Below are 16,332 nucleotides of genomic sequence, written 5' to 3' on the forward strand. Positions count from 1 at the left end.
AGACCACTCCACGTCTCCCATGAATTTTTCTAAACAATTCACAGCAACCAGTTTGTGCAATTTAAATAAAGTATCGACTGAAATAAATGATGAATGATCAATTTTGTCTGTACTTCTTTGACTGTATTCAAGCATATAAATGAGATGAAAACATAGATTTGAGAACTCTACCTCCTACCCAGGCATTATCTCTGCTATTTAAATCTATCAAAATTTCATTGTGGTAAAAGTCTTATACTTACCAAGTTGCCTCTCAGCTAATCAACCAAGCTATCTCCACTTTACAAAAATTAGGATCATATTGTACTCGTTGCGACTAGGAAAGTATATGTATCTCATGCTTGCTTGGAAGGTGCATATTAGGCTCCAAAATGTTAAGTATTTAACTTGTAATGTAGAGTATTTAACTTCCTATTGAATCCAAGCTGGTAAATATAAATTGAGCTCAAGTAAATAATTAAAGACAAGTGAGTCTTCCTCCATATGATAAAAAGAAGAAATCCATTGTAAATCTAACCTTCGAACCATTCTAGCAATAAAATGATTACAATATGATTTATTTGGCATGTCAATACCAATTGAGAACTAAGATATTATATTGATAGGTTTTGAAGGGATGGCCGAATGATCCTTACTAGAAATTTTCTAATAACCAATTTCAATGATCTATCTGTTCAACTTTAATACACGTACGTTTCTTTTCGCAGACTTATTCCGGTCGAAGTCTCTTAGTTTTGTCTCTTCTTTCACTTGGCAGAATGAGACCATCACGTAGTATAACCGCGTATAATCGATCAATTGGACTTTTGCTGTATAAAATATAAAAAACCGCATATCACCCCCGACATATAAATAAATGAATATATATATATAAAAGAATAAAAACCTGAAAATTAAGACTGTGATACAGATCAATTATAGCATAGATTTGCCCTCGGAACTGCTGTAATGAAGATTCAAATCTCATATAGAGCATATTAAATTTGAAGAATTTAAAAAATTTATTAATTTATTTTAATGATTGATAAAAAAAATTTTCATAAGAATAAATCTATCATTTTCAGAATTAGTCAGATCACAAGCCATCCAATGTGCAAGTAAGATATTAATATTGTTGCTTCGATAGCCCATCCATCACCAGCCAAATGCTAAAATTAAACTGGAATACGTCATTAATGAGCTAATACATGGGATAATTGGAGCTTCCATTACATTTCCACTCGCATCGGAACAATAAAAGCTCTTCAAATTCAATAGAGATCCTCCCATCCTTTCTCCTTGTGACAATTGATTTCCTCTCCTCGATCCACATCGCGTTGATTGATTCCTGCTTTTTTTTTGGCATCAGCATGTCATCGACTCCATGGGATTCGCCTCCGAATGACGATTTCAATTCCAGTGCCAACAAAACCTTCAACAGTTTCCTAACCGCCGTGATCGGTAAGAGCATTGTAGTTTCTTGCAATCCCAGTTCATCGATTGCCTTCACGAACAGAGCTCTCGTGGTGTTAAAATCTAGACCTTTGACGTGCAATTAAATTAATCTCGCAGTCTCATCGGTGCTCAGCATCATCGCCTTCATCGTCGTCGTCGTGCTAGTCTACAAGTGCATCAACAAGCATGGCTTACCGGCGATCAGAATCAACGCATCAATTCCGATGGCATCGTCGACGACTCCAACCTATCCTACGATTACCAACGAGCAAATTAGGAATACAACGGTGGAGAATTTCCTGAATGAAATAGCCAGGGAGAAGCCTATCAGATTCACTTCTCAGCAGCTCGCTCTCTTCACCGGCAACTACGCCGCCCAGCTGGGCGCCGGCGGATTCGGATCAGTGTACAAAGGCGAATTACCCAACGGCGTGCCGGTGGCGGTCAAGGTCTTCCGCGGCAATTTGGACAATAACGTCGAGGAGCAGTTCATGGCGGAAGTGGGCACGATGGGGAGAACCTACCACATCAATCTCGTCCGCCTCTACGGCTTCTGCTTCGACGACGCCGTGAGAGCGCTCGTGTACGAGTACATGGAGAACGGCTCGCTAGACAAATACTTGTACGATAAGGATCGAAAGCTGAATTGGGAGACGCTGCACGAGGTGGCCATCGGCGCGGCCAAGGGAATCAGGTACCTGCACGAGGAGTGCCAACAGAAGATCATTCACTACGATATTAAGCCAGGGAACATCCTCCTCGACTCCAATTTCAACCCCAAAGTGGCCGATTTCGGACTAGCCAAGCTGACGAACAGGGTGGCCACCCACGTCACCTTGACCGGAAACAGGGGTACTCCCGGCTACATGGCGCCGGAGATATGGATGCAGTTGCCGGTGACGCACAAGTGCGACGTGTACAGTTTCGGGATGCTGCTGTTTGACGTAGTAGGGAGGAAGTGGAACCGCGGTGTTGCCACTGGCAGCAGCACTGAGAGCCTGCGGTGGTTTCCCAAGTTCGTGTATCAGAAATTCGAGGGCGGCGCATTGGGGGAGATCATATCCAGCTGTGAGATCGAGGAAGACAACAGAGAGGAGGCGGAGAGGATGTGCAAGGTGGCTTTGTGGTGCGTGCAGATGAATGCGGATGCGAGGCCTCCGATGAGCAAGGTGGTGAAGATGTTGGAAGGGGAGATGGAGATCGTTCCGGTGCCCATGAATGATCCATTTCCCTATTTGAACGGAGCAGCTCCGGAATTTGACGTGTGGAACGAAGGCGGCACCAGCACCGGCTCGTCGTTGAGCAATCATAGTGCGACTACGCCCATCATGCGCAAATTTGAGATCGGAATTGAAACTCGCAAGTGAATTTTATTGCAGATGATCGATGCCTTAATTATATTTGTATCCGTAACTAAATTATATATATTTTAAATGCTTGTCTACAATATTTAGTGAGTTCGACCATTTATATGTTTATGTTTGTCCTCACTCTTAGAAACTCTCGTTAATATGATCGATGTAAACTTCGAAGGATGTCTTTTGTACCATTGAATCATCTTCAAGTTCATGATAAGTGTTGTCGATCCAATCGTGCATGATTTAGAAAGTGTAAAGACTGATTCTACTATAGAGATCTGCAACACGGGATCAATCGAAGTCAAATGGAGGAGAGGAAAGGAAGTGTTCCTGTTGAGATGCGCCTTCGGGCTAGACGGTTAGCTCACTCTACAACACCTGATTCATCTTCAGCCACTAACTTAAGCATCGGAGTGGTCGCGCCGGGGAAGACCCCTGACCCTCCATCTCACGTGCTTTTTCTTGCAGGCTCTCGGTCTACTCAAGGGGGAGATCTTGGGCGAGGTGTTGTAGAGTGAGCTAGCCGTCTAGCCCGAAGGCGCATCTCAACAGGAACATATTTTGGCGCCGTTTAAAAAATAAAACTCTAATCCATACGATTGAATACTTCAATTAAATGATTAGATGAGTTGACTCGTTCACCATAAGCATTAAATACCTTTTTGGCAATATCTGTTTAGTTGAAAGATCTTTAATTCCTTAAACGCTAGATGAATAAGCTAACACGTTATAGAGATTTCCAGGAAACTATGAGCATATTAGTCAGCACTGAATCGTTGTGATTGCTTAAGAACGTGATCCATTTTCCATCTAAACAGATACACAATATGAGTGCCTATACCTTCTTGTGATTATTATTCAAGCAAGAAAAGTGTGACCCATTTTCCATGGAACTGTGTAAATGTCTTACAATCGTGGAGCCAACCGTATAGAATTATTGGGATTGACGAATTCTATCTTTTTTTTTTTATTATTTATTTGTTTTGAAATGTAAGCGTTTTACAAGCGTACGTATTAGATCAACTATTAGTATGAATTGATGTGATGGCTTAAAAACGCGTGACCCATTTTCCATCAACCACACAAATATTTCACACTTCAATAAACAAGCAAGAAACAGGATAGCAGGATGAACTATCCAATGACTTAATTTTGTCACCTTGATAACATTTTGGTCCAGCTATGGTACATATTAGTCCTCTTAAACTTTTATATTTGATTAAGGCACTGAATTGGATTAATGTGTAGTCCGAAAATCCAGCAAAGTGCTCCAAATTATGCCCTTTGTGAAGTGTTAAAAATAAATAAAAATTAAAACTATTGAAGAACAGACACAAAGAGGAAACATTGTGCAAGTAAGAACTTCATACTGTAGATGCGATAACCCATCCATCACCAGCCAATTCTGCTAAAATTAAAACATTTGGGTTTACTTGGTTTACAGATGCATGCATGAAGCTCAATGTCAATGGCATGCGGTCCCTTTCATATTTTTCTCTCAAGTCTACTTACGCCCACTGGAATACGTTATTGATGAGCTAATTAATGCATGGAATAATTAGAACGTATATTACATTTCTACTCGCATTGAGAACTATAATAACTCTTCAAATTCAATAGAGATCCTCGTCCTCCTTCCTCCTCTTGAGGATAGATTTCCTCTCCTCGATTCCCATTGCGATCGCTTCATTCCTAAAGTTTTCCTTTTTCTTCTTATTCCTATCAGAGACCATTGACAAGTGAATCAATAAGAAACGTTTGTTGAGAGGATGAATTTGACAATGAAAGAGGCGAAAAGAACTTTTGAGACGTCTGCAATATTTAGATGAGAGTTAAAATGGACACCGAGACAAATTCGATGTAATCACTCCGATGTTCAAGTTAGCACAGAGACTAAAAAAATGAAAATAGTAGAAAAGAAGAAAAAGACGTGTGCATGTGGCCATACTCTTGTACATATCCTCTCTAGGATTTATATAGTAACACAAAGAACATCTTTACGTTAGAGTCGACGAGGAGACCATATCTGACAACTATTGAAGGTCTCTCCAATTACTAATTAAGTGTCATGTGTCTATAGAGGGACATCTACGAAATCAAGTCTGATAACCATATGATTGTCTCCCCCTAACCATCACGCAACGTTTGAGAATATTCGTAGCAGTTGTTAATGGGCCAACATAAGGTGTAAGCCCTAATTGTGGATAAAGAAAGGAAGTGGATGGGGAGTGGTCTTGAAAATCGAACTACCTAAGCCGAGTATTCGAGTGGTCTTGAAGAACCTGAGTCCTCTGATGTTGGGTGAGCATGAGATGAAGGAGCCAAGAGCCTTAGTCCTTTAATGGTGAGTCGAGTTAAAGGAGTCGATGAGCCTAAGTCCTCTGATATTGGCTGAGCTAAGCTGAAAAAGTCAAGGAGCTTGAATTACTCTGGGGTTGGGTGAGTTGAGCTAATGGAGGAGTCGAGTGGATGCTTTGACCTTCACCGTTGCTTGACTATGACCTTCATCTATGTTTAACTGTAATCTCCACCTAAACTTGACTGTCGATTTGACTATGTCAAGGACTATCTGCCATATCATAAGCCCTTCCGAATTTAGTCGAAAGAAGTCCGAGTCCAACTAACTAGATTGAGATGATTGTAGTCTGGCTGCCAATCTACACCCCATTAAAGATAAGTAGGAAACGACCCTGACTCTAGGAACTATCAATAGAGATGAGTCTGCCTGTGACTGTAGTATCAATCTTTCTCATCTTTCTCCAGTCGAGATAGGATTCTTTCGGACTGAGCAAGATCGAGCCAAGGTCTTCCCGGGTGGCAACTCCGTGATAAAGATGAGTTGACTTGTGCACCACAAGCATTAAATACCTTTACGGCAATATCTTTTTAGTTAGTTCTTTGATTCTTACTTGCACGCTAAGGAGTGAAAGAGATGCATAAGGTAGCACGTTATAGAGATTTCCACGAAACTATGTGATTGCTTAAGAATGTGATCCATTTTCCATCTAAACATATGCACAATTTGAGTGCCCATATTCATATCTATGTTTGGAGGTCATGTACAAATACAATCTTTATAATATCTATTTCAACGGTGTTAAAAAATATTTTATCTAAATTATACAAATAATAACAATGTAGGTGAGTTCTATACTTCTATAATAGCAATGCAGGTGGTGCAACTTCCAAGCTCCACAAGATTTTTAAAAAAAATAAACTTAACAAATTCAATTAAAACAATAAACTAAGTTAGCCTCAGTCCTACTTCCTTACTTACGCTACTATTTTCAGCCTTTTGCAAATCATCTATTTTCGGAACAAAGAATCTATTTTAATTGAACTTTTAAACGTAATCCTACTCACTTGGTTCTTGACCTTTCTGTGGTTATCACCTACCCTTTCCTATATAACACCACCATGAATCTTCCTCCACCAACTCAACCGCAGATCGTCTGCTGTTCTAACGCCATGGCTTCCTCTGCTTTCTTTCCGAAAGCACCTTCCTACTTCCTCTTGATTGCATTGCTGATTACCACATCGGCTGCAGGCAATTTCTACCAAGACGTCGATGTCACTTGGGGCAATGGCCGTACCAAGATCCTCGACAATGGCCATCTCCTCACGCTCTCTCTCGACAAGTACACTGGTTCTGGCTTCCAGTCCAAAACCCAGTACCTTTATGGCAAGTTCGATGTGCAACTCAAACTCGTACCGGGGAACTCTGCTGGAACAGTCATCGCCTTTTATGTAAGCATTAATGCAGATTTGATCCTTAGCTTCATGTCCATAAAATTATTGACTTGTGTTAGTGGCATTGCACTGTTGCAGTTGTCGTCGCAAGGTGCAATGCATGATGAGATCGACTTGGAGTTCCTGGGCAACCTCAGTGGGGACCCCTACGCGTCCTCCACACCAATGTGTACAGCCAACAGCAGTTCTACCTCTGGTTCGATCCGACCAAGCATTTCCACACCTACTCTGTCTTGTGGAATCCGTTACATATTGTGTGAGTCACCTGAATTCTGCGCAACACTGAGTCATGCATAGCATCCTCGATATGATGAGAGCTAACATCATTATACGATTGCAGGTTCTACGTGGATGGGATACCGATCAGGGAGTTCAAGAACAGGGAATCGATGGCGGTGGCTTACCCAAAGAGCCAGGCGATGAGGGTTTACGGGAGCCTGTGGGACGCCGAGGACTGGGCAACGAGAGGAGGGCTGGTGAAGACGGATTGGTCCAAGGAGCCCTTCGTCGCCGCCTTCAGGAACTACACCACCAATGGCTGCGCCTGGATGTGGCAGCAGCTCGATGGTGCAGGGCTGAACAAGCTAAGGTGGGCGCGCAAGAACTACATGATATACAACTACTGCACTGACACCAAAAGGTTCCCTCAGAGCCTGCCGCCTGAGTGCTCTGCAAGATAGATCAATTCATCATAGTTGATCTTATTCATACAAAGGCATCTTACAATCATACATTCCTTTACATTAAAATTATGAAATCCCAATCTTTTTATGGGAAAAGAATAGCTGATCAACGTACGCAGAAAAGAATCACAGAGGCTGAAGTCACGAGAAAGAATAGAAACAGAAAAGGAAATGAGTGAGGGTTTGACCGTGGAGTATTTTGGTGTCGGGATCGAGTGTGGGGCGTATGCCGCATGCCATGCGCACAATGATTGACCAATTCTGTATGAACTATGGTCCAATTCAGAGACCGTCACCTCGCACTAAACTTCAAAACGATGAAGCATGAAGAGGATTCCACTGCAAGTCTTCTTCGACTTTAATTGCCCTACCACAGAGGGAAGGTGGCTTGCAGCAGGTCATTCTCCTTTGTCGGCCTCAAACGATGTCAGCCAGCCATTTTATTCCTTTTCTCCGTCTCCATCAGGCCATTATTCACAGTGGATTTTAACGATGGAAAACTTGCTACAGCGTTGACAGACAGATACACGTTTTGTTCAATTAGGTAGACTTGATCAGATGGAGGTATATATGCACCAAATAAATACTTCCTTTATAACATCTTTTATCCTTAATAGCCACTATATACTCCTCCAAGTGTCATCACTCTCAACGATACACTACTCGTGATGAAGTCAGAATGATTCAAATGCATTTGAAACTTAGGATGATCGATGCTCTAAATCTCCACCATGAGGCTCTTAGATATAACTTTTTGTTGTTTAAGATCTATATGCCGACTACAAAGATGCTGCAACCTCAGTAGCATGGCATTCAATTCTTGATATATACAACGATTAACTAATTATATACTTCGCTTAATTAACCCACTCTCGACGTCGCAATCTCTTATTTTAATCTGCATATGGTATAGGATTAAAATGTACAGTTGCAGTACCATGAAAATTAAGAAATAGCAATGGAAGTCATAGTGGTAGTTGCAAGTGCTGTTGTTTTCCTCTGCGGACAGTACCCACCATCCCAGTGCAGAAACAACCAAAGAAGGAAGCTGATCCCCCACGGGATTAATGGGAGATCCAAGTGACCTCCACTGTAGTCCACTCTTCTTCTTCCTCCACCCCCTGCCTCAATTCCTCTCCCTTCCCATTCTTCTTCCTCCTCTTGTTGACGATCTCCTGTTAGCTTTTGCTCATTTCTTACATTGTGTTTATACCCGATCCACTTTGTGCTCTGCAGTGTACGACATTTTAGATGTTCTGTTTCTCTTATATAAAATCTTTGTTATCACCATCCTTCCTTCTTCTCTGTCTTTGTCATCTTTTCTTTTGTTGATCTTTGTCTGCAACAGAGTTGGCCGGTGATGAGTTAATGCGGTTCTTGCCATCTTTGACTCGCTTTATTAATTAATTTGTCTTCCCCTCCGTTATTTGGTATCCAAGTAGTACGTGAGGAGCATGAAGAGGAGACGCGCTCAGGCTGCGTTGATCGCTTGCTTAATCTTGTTCGTCGTCGCCGGTTCCTGGCGCGGCGGCGTCGTCCACAGGAAGCACAGTAGGCACCATCACGTCGGACGTCGGCCACCACCGCCGGCGCACGAGCTGGCTGCTGCCGGCGTGGCTACCATCCGCCGGCAAGGATGCAGGTTGAAGAAGATCGATATTCTCTGTAACGACGGCAAGCATCAGACGCCGGCGGAGAAGAACGAGAGCTTGGTCGTCGACGACGACAAGCGGCGAGTGCCGACCGGCCCAAATCCATTGCATAACAGGTGAACAACTATAAAGGAGATCTCATGACAATATTTGATCAAAGAAGATTAATGAGATGGTTGTATATTGATCTGCTTGTAGATCTTTCACTTCTCTCTCCTTTTTGTTTTGGACATGGAAGCTAAGGTTTGCTTGAAGAGAAATTTTTCCCCCCAAAGTATTCTCGAGGTTAACATATATGCATTTGAAACTAACCTTGTGTCATCTTTTCAATTATATCATTCATCCAATACTATAAATCCTGCAATATTTGAAGTTAATTTTGCCATGTGTGAAAGCTGCATCGACAAGTATATCAGTATGACAGTATGTATCCAGAGTTCTTGAGCAAGGACATAAAGTAATTGTTTAAATTTCTCTTCTTATTGATTCAGTATATCGTATAGAGTGGTAATTAAGTAGCTGCAGACTACAGAGCAAGAGGAGCGTCAGTAATGCACATGAGACCTTGGCAGACTTTTTCAGGCGACTTCAATGTGCTACAGTTCAAACCCGACCTCTGTTTCACAGACACAAATCTATATATATGTAAAGAAATGAGAGCCACGTGTGGGGGGTAGGGTTTCCTTGTTGGAGATTAGACGTCAATAAATAATATGGCAACCAATGTTAATATCTGTCCAAGGAATCTATGTGAAGGGTCATAGATTGACCTCCTTTTCCTCTACAGTGAATCGCTTGACATTTCCAGTGTGGCTGCAGCAGGAAGGAGTCCATTAAATGTGCTCATCAATAGTATCAAAGGATAATACTCGTATGTACAGAGCAGTTCACCAATATTGACATTATTTTTATGTACTTCGATGTGTCATTGGGCTCATTTACCTGCAGATTTACTGATATTTTGACATAGTATGAATACATATAAGCATATTTTATCAGGGGAAAAAAATCAGATATCAACTTTTTCAAGAATTTTGATTGACCGAGAGGACATGGTACATGAAACATTGAAAGACTCGATGCATATTAAAATAACAAGAGGAAAGACTAACTTTTTCTATATTTTTAATGTCATTGAATACAATCAGTTTCTAACCAAAGAGAAGGATATTAAGCTATCAACTTTATACTTGAACATTTGATAGTTGATCCTAAATCTTTTGTATCATATTTTGGGATTGCAATAAATAACAGTAAGAGATCATCACTAATTACCAATCAAACATTTTTCCTTGTTTTGGAGTTTGTGGCAATCCTGAAGAAGAATCCAGTTATCATCTAGAACAATAGGAGACTGAGACTTCATAATCAATCTACATGCTTTCAGATTTAATGAAGAAAAAATATCTAGGAAATGCAACTGTAGAGCAAACAGAAATGATTTAACTAGTTCTCTGTTCATATTAGAAGGGAAGAATTAGGCGTCAGGGACCGCAATGGTGCTCCCTGGCTCCCAAACTGCGTCGCAGTTGTTTTATCAGAAGAATCTTCCTTTTGCTCTCCAGCTCAGGTATGGATTTAAAGTTGCTGGCTGGTTAGCTAAATCCTGATCAGAATGCAGCTGTGCCAAACTGGCATCAAATTCACTTGGAGACGAATTTATTTTTTTTAGATATATGCTCTTTAAAATGCAAGTTAGGTGTGCTTGTATTGCTGGATTATTACTTCCAGGTCTCTAGTGTACAATTATCAGGTTGCTGAAACATACAATAAAATGCACCAAAAGAAGCATCTTGAGGGGCTACAAAACAGCTCATAAAAAGAGTAACATTTGGAGGATGCCCTCCACCAACAACAATTTTGAAAATGAAGAATACAATTTACAGTTAGAAGAAATAGTAAGCACAGAAATGGAATAATGTGATACCAAAAACCTGTAGATACAGATACAAGCATGCAGCACAGAATGTTAAGTGGTGGTTCATTTCGTGTTTGTAGTTGTTAAGATCAAGACTGATAGATACATCTAACATACCTACAAAGCTACTGGAGGTGTCCGTAAGGTTGAGATAGAAGAATTAACTGACAGGAGGGGTTCACATTTAGAGGTTGTAAAGTCTGGGGAATTGAGGGCTGAACTGGAATAGCACTGAGTTCAGCTCTGCTATGGATATAAAGTGTTCACATTTACAGGAACTGCTTCTGAAGAGTTCTGGCAACCCTAATGTTGAACTGTTGCAGTTCTAAAGTGGGGGCTAATGTGCTCTCAAAGTTGGAAAATTGTGCTATTTTCTCTCTGGTTTCTTTGTATCGTAAGTCATATATGTAGGCCCTGAGATTTGTGCCACCAGGGAGAGGTTATCAGATAACTAAAATTCTAAACAATTAAGAACAAAAATCAAGAAACGCTTTCAAGACAATCAAGATGATTGCACATCTAGTCAGTAAGATCTAACTTAGGCCACAACAAATAATGATTTTAGATTGCAGAAAGGAACAAGTATGTTCGGAGTTACTGGGACCTATACCGGTGAAGTCTGAACTCTGAACTACCATCGAAGGAAATACAGCTTTTTTACATGAATTTGGTTAGACTTCTCTCTTGATTTCTTGATTGCACACACTGCTCTCTCACAGTTTGAACGCCATTTTAAATTCTTGGTCACAACTCACAATGAGATAAACTGAGTATTACAATCTATAATGAAAATAACTTCGTGTGGCATTTATTTATGTGATTAACCATACAATTGGTGCAAATGTAGTCTAAACACAGAAATGCACTGAATACTTGGCAAATTAAACGTTTTACATTTCAGCATTGTGCAAGACTTGGTCTCTTAAGTCAGTATCTGTTCCAGTACATTGCAGACAACAGAAACCCATATCCAAACACTATGTGCTACAGAAGCTTGGGTACCAGTTCAAATGCTCAATGATGATTGGGGGAGGTAATTAGTAAAAACAATTAGATAACTGATGATAAGTAATCGTGGATAATTGAATAGGATGACGCACAAATAAATTTAACATACAACTAGTTTGATTCTTTCCCCTATCAAGGAAGAGAAAAATAAATTTCAGATGCAACTCGATTGATTCTTTCCCCCTATTAATGAAGTAGCAGATAATTATCAACAAAGATCAAGCAGCTGGTTTAATTAGAATCGAACGGCGAAAGTTCGCACCTTTTACCAAGTGCTAGTGAAGGATGCCTAACCGTCCTTCCCCTCGCTTGGGCTCGACGACTTCGCTTCCAAACTCCCATCCGGTTGGTGGTGCAGATCGTTGATCCTAGCCGGTGCCCAAAATCCACCCTTTCCAACGTCTGCCGCTTTGGGTCTGGTCTCCACGTATCTGGCGGAACTCATCTCCATTTGCGCCACCCGAACCGCCCCAATAAGCCGCTCCGGCAGCTCCTCCTCCTCTTGCGCTTCCACGAGGAAGCCCATATCGATAGTCACCTCAGTGACGCAACCCAGAGCGATGTGAAGGATAGCACTGGCAATGGCGGAGCTCCCGATGTCGACATCTATCTCGAGGTAGTTCTCCCCGAGGTGGTAGTTGCAACTGAGCGCCTTCCCCAGGAGGCATGCGGCGTGGTTCCCCACGGACGTCCTCACAAGCCACGGGCCCTTCACGATCCGGTTCACGATCTTGAAACGCGAGTTCCTGAATGCGTCGTCGCCGTGGATGAAGCGGTACAAGAGGGATCCGGGCGGGATCGGATCCTCTGTGGCATAGTAGAACACCGCGGAGTGGCATTCGCGGCCAGGGATCTGGAGGTTAACAGCGACGATGAACGCCTTGCGGGCTCGGCCGAGGGAGTGGGCGCGTCGTAAAGCGGTGGCGATTCGGTTGTCCTGGCGGCCGACGAAGTTATCAAGGCGGTTGGCGGAGCGAAGCCAGTCGACGCCGGCGGGCCGGAGAAGCCAGTCTCCGGAGGGGCACTTCTGGCGACGCGAGAAATAGTCAGGGCCTCGTAGCTGGAAGAAATCCCCAGGAGGGGAGGCCCAGCCGTTAACGCCCTTGTGGAGGTCAACATGACGCAGGCTGCCCCCCTCGATCGCCTCCCGCCGCCAGTCATAGCTGGGATCCTCCACCACGGCCAAGGAGATCGCTTGCGTCGGTGCGAAACCACTGGCATCCTCATAGGCGGTGCCGTTTGGCTTCTTCGTCGTCGGGCACATCTCCGGCAACGACGCTTTCTTCTAGCCTTTTCGGCCTGTGCCTCTGCCTCGCCAATTTAACATCAAAAATTACGGCATATGCAATCACATTACTGCCGCACAGAGAAGATCCTCCTGCATTGCCACTGCTACCCTTTAGATTATATCTAATTACTATACTTTGCCATTCCTTTGTTCTGTAGGATTTGCTCTCTCACATAGAACCAATATTCGTCAGCCAATACGAGTCGGTCCTTAAAACTGGGCGGGCGGCCCCAGGTGTGGGAGATTTGTTTGGACCCTGGCCGACTGCAAATAGCGGAGCTTCCGCCACCTAACCGGCGCCTGTTATTTTCGTACAAGGTGATCCGCTGTCACGTAGAGTGCAAGACTCAAGATGCTTGCCTTACCTATTCGGATACGTGTTCCGACACGTCACATCCCAAAAAAGTTATCGTCCATTTGTCGTTACGTGATGTCATTTCTGGAAGTCAGTTCTCATGATCCCCTCTTTGCCTGCGTCCGCCAGAGGACGCGAGTAATTGCCACAGAACGCTGTCGCTCCAGTTCGTTTGGTTTGGTGCGCGTCGCTGTGATGAAATTATGAGTTGAGTTGGCAACAGAGGGAGGTTTTGCAGAAGCAAATCAAAATGCGAGTGGGAATCCGGAGGGGAATGGAGCCCGCCGGGAACGGGTAGGGGTGGGAAAAAATACCGAATTTTTGATATACCGCACATACCATACCGATATTTACCGTCCATATCGAAAATTTCGGTATACCGAAAAATTCGGTACGGTATTATACCGTACCGAAATTTTCGATATCGGTAACGGTACGCAATTATTATTGTTCGGTATTTCGGTATAGCAACATTTTCGGTATAATACCGTACCGAAATTATCAGTATACCAAAATTTTTAATATTTTCGGTGTAATATACTGAAAATTCGGTATTTCGGTATTTCGGTATACCGAAAATACCGAAATTCCGGTATACCGAATTTTCGGTATGGTAACGGTATAGATTTTTTTATGCCAAAATTTTCGATACGGTATACGGTATCGTATACAAATTTCGGTATACCGTACCGATCCAGCCCTAGAAACGGGAGGAAATAAACAAAATGCCACCGTGGCAATAACAGTTCAATATGGATGGGTGCACTTGCGCTTAAAAGGGAACGTTGGTGATGAAATCCGAGAGAAGTTGAAAACTCATAATATTTATTTCCAATAAGACATTTCACTTGACCCGCCGGCATGCAGGTTTTTAAATTTCTCATTTCAAGTATCTCATTTTTATAATATCAAAATCACTCTTTGTTATACCCCCTATCAAAATCACTCCTAAAAATATATTTTGATTAAAGTGATTTGGATTTTTTTGTATTCATTAGTCAGATGAAATTTATTGATCGACTTAGGTAATTCAAATCATTTCAAATTAAAATTAATATACTATTAAAAACTCTTTGATATATATTTATATCTAAATCGGATAACGTAAATTGAGAATAGTAAGTTTTTAAATTTATAAAAACTTAATAAAATTAATCACAAACTCATTATAATGCCTAAGACAATGATATTTATTGATTAACATCACCAAGAGCTTCCTAAGGTTCCTTTAGTTCAAAAATGTCTACGATCATAAACCTTCTTAATATATCTACGATCATAAACCTAAATTCAATAACATAAATTGAGAGCATTGAATTTTCAAATTTATAAAAAATTAATAAAATTTATCATAAATTTATTATAAGGTCTAGGGCAACCATATTCACTAAATCAACACTATCAATTTAAGACTCCCCTAATTCAAAAAATATCTAAATTTTAAATTTTTAAATGGCCACTCGAAGGAGAAAAGCCAGCACAAAATCCACAGAAGAATCTATTGATTAATCTATCATATAATCACCACCGTAAGAAGAATGTGGTAGAAATTCAAATTGATCAGTTCAAATTGAGTTTTTAGCAAACTCAAACAGAAGTTTAATATTCGAAACCAATGATATGCAGAGAATTTGTTTGGAAAAAGAAATCAAGACTAAAATGGAAGAAACTTTAAAAAAAACCGGACAATCTCCATCACCACTTTGACTTGCTGCTCTTCCTTGCAGTGGTTGATATGCAGAGAATTTGTTTGGAAAAAGAAATCAAGACTAAAATGGAAGAAACTTAAAAAAAAACCGGACAATCTCCATCACCAATTTGATGGCCGCTGCTGCTCTTCCTTGCGGTTGTTGCGGCGCTGGTGGTTGCGGAGCTCCTTGTACTTGTTGTAGCGCTTGAACTTGTGCTTCAAGATCTTGAATTCGCAGATTCGCTCGGGCTGTTTCCAATTGCGATTTCGTTAGTTCCATTTGAGTTTGAAGAAGTAGAGTTTTCAGATCTCGGATATGATCGCTCATGAGTTGAATCGTTAGCTGGGAACCCTTCCGAGCATCGGCTAGTGCATCATCCACTTCTTGACTATTAACTAGGCTCAAGAATTGAGATTCAAATAAAGCCAAGAAAACGCGAGGATTGAAGACGAGCGCACTTACCTTCGCCTGTCGAACCTTCGCAACCTTCGCCTTCCATCTTTCTGCAACCTTCGCCTTCCATCGATCGCCTTCGTCGAAGAGAGAGGTTGTAGGCTGTCCCGAGGCGGCTCACGAACTGTAGATAGTAGGGTAGCGGACTGGCTATTTATAGATCGAGACATCTTCTGTGCCAAAGAACCGCCCCTTGCCTATATTTAGGTGTTTTTTTAATTAAAAATATAAGGCGGCGAAGCAACTGAGACGACCGCTCTCCGCTCGCGATTAGACGACCGTTGAGATGCGACGTCAGTGATCCCGCTGTCATGTAACGTCCTCCGTCAGTGACGATGGATTCTACCTTTTTGTAAAACAGTATTATAAAAATTAGATATAAAATGAGAAATGAAACTTACTGCATGGTATCAAATCCTGAAAATTAGGTACTTAAAATGCCGCGAATACGTTCAGATATTGTTTTTGGTAAAACATGAAATAGTTACAGTAGAATTAAGGGGAAAAATAGTAAACGCTCATATTAAAATAAACTTTATGCAACTTTTAATAAATGATGATATACGAGTCGTGACTTTAGCAATAATAAATACACAGTTGCTTTTCAAATTCATTTTCACATAAAAAGAGTATTTTCATGTAATAATCTTTTCCTCTACCTATAATATTTTATTTTATTTAGATATTAAATAGATATATGTTTTATATAATTCAAATATTTAAATAGATATTAAATAGTCTC

At 41.3% G+C, this 16,332-nt stretch overlaps 2 protein-coding genes and 2 pseudogenes across 5 annotated transcripts; 3 read left to right on the top strand and 1 right to left on the bottom strand.

Annotated features, from left to right (window-relative positions):
* Positions 1 to 1,181: 1,181 nt before the first annotated feature.
* LOC141839717 (rust resistance kinase Lr10-like) lies at positions 1,182 to 3,017 on the top strand. The gene is made up of 2 exons (XM_074727538.1): positions 1,182 to 1,440; positions 1,552 to 3,017. The coding sequence occupies exons 1-2, from the start codon at positions 1,350 to 1,352 to the stop codon at positions 2,799 to 2,801; spliced, it is 1,341 nt and encodes a 446-aa protein (XP_074583639.1). The 5' UTR covers positions 1,182 to 1,349; the 3' UTR covers positions 2,802 to 3,017.
* Positions 3,018 to 6,260: 3,243 nt separating this feature from the next.
* LOC141827501 (xyloglucan endotransglucosylase protein 1-like) lies at positions 6,261 to 7,222 on the top strand (annotated as a pseudogene).
* Positions 7,223 to 8,386: 1,164 nt separating this feature from the next.
* On the top strand, positions 8,387 to 9,641 carry LOC141836925 (uncharacterized; annotated as a pseudogene).
* Positions 9,039 to 13,081, bottom strand: LOC141836898 (protein ENHANCED DISEASE RESISTANCE 2-like). Of its 4 annotated transcripts, none has more exons than XM_074724382.1 (2): positions 12,066 to 13,081; positions 9,039 to 9,690 (listed from the first exon to the last, which is right to left on the bottom strand). In XM_074724382.1, exon 1 carries the CDS (start codon positions 13,065 to 13,067, stop codon positions 12,093 to 12,095), a length of 975 nt encoding a protein of 324 aa, XP_074580483.1. In that variant the 5' UTR covers positions 13,068 to 13,081; the 3' UTR covers positions 9,039 to 9,690; positions 12,066 to 12,092. The 4 variants fall into 4 exon arrangements, with proteins under 4 accessions (XP_074580483.1, XP_074580492.1, XP_074580474.1 ...); XM_074724391.1 differs by lacking the exon at positions 9,039 to 9,690 and adding an exon at positions 9,710 to 9,830; XM_074724373.1 differs by lacking the exon at positions 9,039 to 9,690 and adding an exon at positions 10,077 to 11,209.
* Positions 13,082 to 16,332: the final 3,251 nt, after the last annotated feature.

Source organism: Curcuma longa, chromosome 1, assembly GCF_044706935.1.
Source record: "Curcuma longa cultivar G26 ecotype Majalengka, Jawa Barat chromosome 1, ITB_CL_G26_1.1, whole genome shotgun sequence".
Taxonomy (NCBI): Eukaryota; Viridiplantae; Streptophyta; class Magnoliopsida; order Zingiberales; family Zingiberaceae; genus Curcuma; species Curcuma longa.